Here is a 7233-nt window from a genome sequence, read left to right as displayed (position 1 = left end):
CTATTGGTGGTTTTCTTGTTTAATAAGCGTCTTTGTTGGATTGCAAGGCACCATTTGTAGATCAGCTTTGGCACTATTAGTATTGTGAAAAGCACTGTATACTCAAATAACCCTGTTTGACAATGTGCTTGTTTTGGTTTTAAAGTTATCTACTGATGTTTGTGTGTCTGTGTGTTCTGAGTATATACACAGTGGTAAAAATAAAGTACTAACATTACATGTAGTAAAATAAACCATGACTGGGTGGTGTGATGCTGTCTGGACATGGTTTATTTTTGTGTTCTTGCACAGCCCATGGCGTTGCGCCTCTCTACTCTCTCAACACTTTTTTTTTTTTTTAATGATTATTATTTATGAAGGCAGCATGATACCCTGTTTGGAATTATTTTATTTTATTTTATTTTATTTTATTTTATTTTATTTTATTTTATTTTATTTTATTTTATTTTATTTTTGTATTGTATTGTTTTGTATTGTATTTTAATGTATTTTATTTTATATTCATGATACCCTGTTTGGATTTAATTTTCATGATACCCTATTGAGTTATTTTATTTTATTTTCATGAAACCATGTTGAGATGTTTTATTTTATTTTATTTTATACTTTATTTTATATTTTATTTTATACTTTATTTTATTTTTTTATTTTATTTATTTTATTTTATTTTATTTCCATGATACCCTTTTTGGATTTTATTTTCATGATACCCTGTTGAGATGTTTTATTTTATACTTTATACTTTATTTTATTATTTTATTTTATTTTATTTTATTTTATTGTTGTATTTTCATTATACCCTGTTGAGATATTTTATTTTATTTTATTTTATTTATTTTTTCTAGGTGTTGTTGATGTTGGATAGTTGTAAGCTATATCACATAATATTTTGTACCAGATGTCTTGCAAAACATCTCAAATGGCTAAGTCAACTTTGACATTTATTATTTACAGTAAGAGAGCTGCACAGCCATTTGATAATCGTCATCCTGTTTTCTTCATGGTTTTATTTCATTTAAAAAGACTTGACATGCTGCTTTGTATCATATTTTCCTTAATTATCTAAAAAAGCAGTTGCTTCTTGTCTTTTAGGCTGCACATGACAGAGCAGGTGCCATGTTGTGTCCTACAAAGTAAAAACACTCTGGCCGAGTGGAAATGAAATATGAGCCCTTGGAGAGGGACATTTCCATGAAATCTCCCAATCTAAGTGTGCAGATTGGAGTGTGTCTTGTGATTCTTCCCGTTTTCCTGTTATTATTCCATTTCCTGTCTGTAAGTAGAAGGATTAAAATAGCTGTACTGAAATGTATTGCTCTCTGGGGGAACTGTTTGTGTAGAAAACATTAAGGAGAGGAGCCACTTGCTAGTGCAGGCCTCTATAGTGTTAACATTTCATGAGCTCTCTGAGACAATGCCACTGACTCTTGAAAAAGTGGGCATGACAGGAACAAGATGTGAAAGATAAACTTTGTGACGGCATACATATATAATGATGACACCCGCACTGAGAGCGCTACTTGATAACAATTGTTTGCACTCTCACCTTACTTTCAAAATGACAGTATTGTTTAGATACTCAGTGGTTAACATTCTGTCTCCATGAGACAAGCTTGTGGGTGTATTATCTGTCTCATCAAATTTCCAAAATCATGCTAATTGTCTTTATGCAAAAACAGCCTATTACTTTTACTCCCATTTCACATTTCTCTGTTAAAAATATGCCGAGGCAGATATTTTTATTGCAGATATTTGATTTTATTTCATTTATTTTATGTTGAGACTGAAATATAATGGGATGTGTTGTCACACAATAAAGTAATTTATTGTAGACATTTAAGCTAAATTTAAACATCTAAACATCTAAATTTATAAGAGCATTACTCGTATTGTTTTGAATGGGAGAAAGTGCCACGCGCAATATGGCGGAATAAGTCCCGCCTTCTAAATAAGAGCCGATTGGTAAAGTCATCGCGTCACTGTAGTGGCCGTTAGAAGCTCTGGTTCCGTCAGATGCGCGCCTCCGAAATGAGACACAAGAGAGGCGCGTTTAGGACTGCGCATGCACATTAGCTTGATCCAGTCTGAAAAATACAATTTTTTTGTTATGATTTGAACGGTTAGAAACAAAATTTATGAGACGGTTGTTGTCAGATTTCATTGGTGATTTCAAATATGAAATTTAATCGAAAGTTTGGCAAACAGCTTTGGAGAATTTGATGTTTCCCCCATTCAAAGAGATAGGAGCTGCATTTGAATGCCCGAGAGGCGTTTCTAAGATGGCCGCCGAGTGAAATTACTTGTCTTAAAGGGACTTTGGTTTATATCATCAAACACCAGCCAAAACCTGTTTTGTTTTTTTGTTTTTTGTTTTTGGTTTGATTTTTTTGTTGTTTTTCTTTTTTTTTTTTTTTTGTCTCCAAGACGTTTAATTGCAACTATTTTGTTTTACCAAACAAGTTGGACCTTTTGTTGTATTTGACTTTGATTTGGACTAATCTGTGACAGTTTGTCTGCTTTCAAAAACCAATAAATAAATGGGATCAAAATAAAACAATGTGATTCTAATCCAAACAATTGCCGTGGTTGCTATGATGACATTGTATAGTATTTAGGGCTTGTTCACATGCACCGACGCAAAATGTGATGCAAAACATTAGGGAATCCTGTGTTTGTGTGTGAGAGAGAAAGAGACTGTGGGTGAGTTGTTCTTTTTTTAGACAGGTGTAACAGGAGACTAACCTGTGAGGCAGCATGGCTTTAAACAACAGCATGAATTATTTAAGTTCATATTGCTTTCCTTTGCCATGCCATGCAAAGACTATAGCACTTATTAAAAAGCAGAAATCCGTTGTGGAGGCAAATATCAAGATTTTAGCATTTCCCTCTCGCTTTTTATTTAGTTAGCTAATCAACGCTGTGATGCATTCCAATAATGTGCTTTCTTTAATTCAATTTCACGCATGAGCCATTAAATCAATTAGGCAATTTTCTATTAGAGCGCCAATGACAAAGTTCACTTCAAGATGGATTTTACATGGGTGAGAATTAACTCTTCCAAAGACTGTTTAAACTTTCTATGTTTCATTTTTGTTTACATCTCTGCCAAATCGAAGGGTATTTTAAAAGCAGAAAGTTAATTTTGCACACACACATTTATTTCAAAGATTAACTCTTGACAATTGGAGACAGAAATTATCTTTGAATAAAGCTAATTTTGTAAATGTATCTGTGACCTAAATCATTTGTGAAGCTGGCCTATATCTGTTAATGCATCTGCTATTAGACGTACATTTAATAAGCTACCAGCACAGAAAACACATTTTATCAGTTAGGTAACAGGCTTTTCCCTTATAGGCTAATTATATCATATGCTGGCTCATTTTAGCTCATATCCGTTTATTGTTCTGCAGTGTTACATATGCATATGGAAGCTATGATGATGAATCCCATGGATGTGGGAAACAACGCAAAGGAACTTGGGAACTTGTTTGATGCTTAGACTGCTGCTTCAGATCTGAAATTTCACTGTCCTGTTTTTAAAGTAGCCTATATATTATCATGTCTAACAAGGAAGCATTGGTTTATTTCTTTATAACTGCATTGAAAAAAGAATTGTTGGTTTAACTTAAAAAAAGTAAGTTGCCTTAAAATTTTGAGTTCATTGAAATTAAAAATTTGAGTTAACCCAATGAAGGCGATTGGTTTAATCAACAGAAACTCAAAATATTATACGTTATCTGAACCACATTAATTATCTAAGTTGATTTGACAAAAGAAAAAAATGTTGTGATAACAAATCATGAAAATAATTTTTTACAGTGTTTACAAATCTAAGTTCTGTTGACTTATAGATTCTGCCTCTCAATTATTTTTCTCTCTGCCAGAATTTTAACTTGTTTACAATTGCAGACCCTAGAACATGTACAGCGAAGAAGAGCTGCTAGTTTGTAACACTACTGCTGTAGGAAGTGACATCTCTGCCAACATTATTAACACTCTCACCACAGGGAATATGCAGCTCCCCCTCAAGTGCGAACGTGCCAGCTATTATGAGATTCCAATGGGAACGTAAGCCTGTATGCTTCTGAAAGTGCACTTGAGAGCATATTCGAGTTCAAGTTGTCTAAATGATATTTGACCTACTTTGTTTTTACAGCTGATGTTGCAGAGAATGTTCAACATCAATGTGCATTTGACTTTTTTTATTGGTGTTCACAGAAACAAACCACATTGTTTAAAAAATAATGCATTTTGTTTACACATTATGTATTTAATATATACATCTCTGTACATCAGGAAAATGGTCTCTTTTGCACAGCAAAGATAAAACATGTTTGTAAGAACATTTAAAGGAAAACAATATGCACATAAATAATAACAGAATACTTGTCTGAAATCCACCACAGTGCAAAATTTAAAACAATAATGGAACATCCTGAAAGGAAAGTAGTTTTGTAACTCGTTCTTCAACTAGTTTAGACACTTCTTTCAAAAGAAAGAAAGAAATATAGAAAGAAAGAAAGATTGAGTTACATATTTCAGGACTGTTAAACATTTCCTTGAGGGAAACATATTAGGTAAACAGATCTTTCCTAAAACCTCTTTCCCCATAGAGAGGCTAAGCAGAGACTTTAAGCGTCTTATTGCGCAGAGCAACTTCCATCCAGGCCCCTAATGAGGGATTATTGTGCGAGTGTCTGTAAGTCCACAAACATCTCCATGGCTTGTCTCAAATCCTAGTGAGCTGCCTATCTAGACAACGTTTTGGTGCACTCCGAGTTACTGAACTCAAAACCTTCACTGTAAAAAAAAAATGGAAAGTTTCTCTTGGTTTCCATCTTGTCACAATCACTTCTGCCATTTAAACTCAACTCTCCTAATCAGCAAACCAATTCAAAATGGCTGAAAAAGTGCAGGTTGTAACTTTGGCACCACTTTGATTTTACTTAAGGCGGCAATTAAATTTTAGTGAACTTTTTTACACTTTTCACCCAAACATGATGTCTAGGTAGGCAGCTGACTAGGTTTTCACACACATCCCGTGAATAACAGCGCGCGTTCAAGTCAAATGGATGAAGTGGCACATTCATGCACCCAAACGCTCTTCATCATCATCATTGTTACCATGTAAGTGTGGCTAGATTGTTTTTGTTCGGTCAGCCGACTTCTTGCATTTTCCCATCCACAATGCCATTAGGCAGAGAAACCAGCTCTTGGTTGCTCTCTATGGAGGACTCGCTGCTCGTGCTCTCCCCGGACAGCAGGCGAGTCACTTTCAGGTCGGCTTTTAGCGTCTGCACGTCGTTCCCTATACTCATGGAGCCCAAGTCATTGATAATCTGGCACAGTTCTTGCTTGCCGTTGGCCATACAGTCGCTGTCGTTGTCCAGAATATCCTCGCACTCAAAGTGCATGGATTTCTCCTCCTCCTCCTCTCCGATCAGGTCCTCCGTGATGGAGCCCAGCTTGGGTGCGCTCCTGCTGCGCTCCACCGGGGGTTTATAGTAACACTGTCCGTTTAGCAGCTTCCTCAAGGGCACCAAGGGAATCGTTTGCTCCCCGATCAATTGCTGCTGCTGGTGCCTGGCATCGTCCCTTCTTTTGAGTCTTTTAAACTCGGCCAGGGCTGTCGCTGAGGTCTGGTAGAGAAGCAGCGCCATGGCCTTCGCCTTCTCCGGCTTGGACACCAGCACGGCGTGGCAGCGCAGCATCACCGCCTTGTGCTTCATCTCGTGCCGGTAAATCCAGGCGAATATCTTGGGGAGCCGCGGGTCTGCGACACAGTAGGTGATCCTGTGCAATAAATAGAGATGTCCTGGTCTCTTCGCCTTTTCGTCGACGTGAACCATGCGGATGCCCTGCGAGCTGATGGTCAACTTCATTTTGGTGCCGTTCTTGCCCATCTCGCTCTTGCCCCAGATCTTACTGACGGCCACGTCCGTGCATCCGTCCCCCTTGGACTGGATAGTGGTGGCATTCCCCAGATACAAGACTGTATACGTAGGGTCCTCGCTGGTGATTTTCACCTTTTTCCTCTTGGATTTGAACATGCTCCCGACTCTGTTGAGTGCGCTTTCTGGGCAGGATTTGGCGAAGGAGGTGAGCGCAGAGTAGTTGAGGCTCACGGCATAGCCCTTCTGCTTGGACTGCTGCTTGTCTTCCTCGATCAGCTCGAACTTGTTCTTCTTCCAAGGCAACATACTGGTCGTCTTGAGGACAAAGAAGATACTAAATCTACTCTAGTAATTCTATTACGCCTAAATTCTACCACGAAACAGACTTTAGTCATTTATCGGCTTGCTTTAAGACATTTTCAAAGTTGCAGAGCACTTCATAGACCTGTGAGCGGAGGAGTGTCGCGTCGGACGCTATAATCGCCGCATCACTAAATAACACACTGTACTGTCCGAGCGTGAAACAGTGACTTATATATCGGAATGAACCAATTCAGCCTCACAGAGGGGAGTTAGGACGATACCAAGACGGGGCTTAAAGGTGCCTGGGATTTTTCGCCCAGCTGTTGCTCAAGTATCCATATATTTATTTATTAAAGTTATTTATTTATGTGAAGTGTTTCATATCGGATAATTTGTTCTCATTTATGCACAGACTTATACGTATGTCAAGGAGTATATTTATATCTGTTTAGTTTGCGGACAACAAAAAAATCTTTTTCTCTGCAGATATACCACTTTTTTAGCGATATTGACACCGAAGTGTCATATTCTTTTAATTTCTATAAGGCTAAAAATAGCTAAATTTAAGTATTTAACCTGATATTATATACATAACAACAACAACTATTATTATTATTGTTATTACGACATATTCTACAATAATGAAAATAATCTGTCGTAATAAAGTTTAAGTATGTAGCCTATTATTAGCCTATATATTAACAACAACAACAAAATGTAATTATTAATTAAATATTACAATGATTAAATATATTACATATAATTATTATTAACAATAATATTTAATTATTGTTATTATTATTATTATTATCTTTTTTATTTTTATTATTAGTATTACTATTAGGATTAGTATTATTGCCCCTTTTGGGGCATAGAGCAGGAAGAAGGATTTGGGCGAATCTGAAACTTGTTATGTAATGCCCTCTACTGGTGGCATGCTAACAATGCAAGGGAACAGACAGTCTATTTGTAACCCTGGACCACAAAACAAGTAATAAGGGTTCATTTTTTGAAATCTGAAAGCTGAATAAAT

At 36.5% G+C, this 7233-nt stretch overlaps 1 protein-coding gene across 1 annotated transcript; it reads right to left on the bottom strand.

The window, feature by feature from the left end:
* Positions 1 to 4190: 4190 nt before the first annotated feature.
* fam43a (family with sequence similarity 43 member A) lies at positions 4191 to 6413 on the bottom strand. The gene has a single exon (XM_051913042.1). The coding sequence runs from the start codon at positions 6201 to 6203 to the stop codon at positions 5160 to 5162; it is 1044 nt and encodes a 347-aa protein (XP_051769002.1). The 5' UTR covers positions 6204 to 6413; the 3' UTR covers positions 4191 to 5159.
* Positions 6414 to 7233: the final 820 nt, after the last annotated feature.

This window comes from Ctenopharyngodon idella, chromosome 11 (genome assembly GCF_019924925.1).
Source record: "Ctenopharyngodon idella isolate HZGC_01 chromosome 11, HZGC01, whole genome shotgun sequence".
Classification (NCBI taxonomy): Eukaryota; Metazoa; Chordata; class Actinopteri; order Cypriniformes; family Xenocyprididae; genus Ctenopharyngodon; species Ctenopharyngodon idella.
Note: the sequence above shows the minus strand (reverse complement) of the source record. Positions and strands in the feature narration are given on the sequence as shown.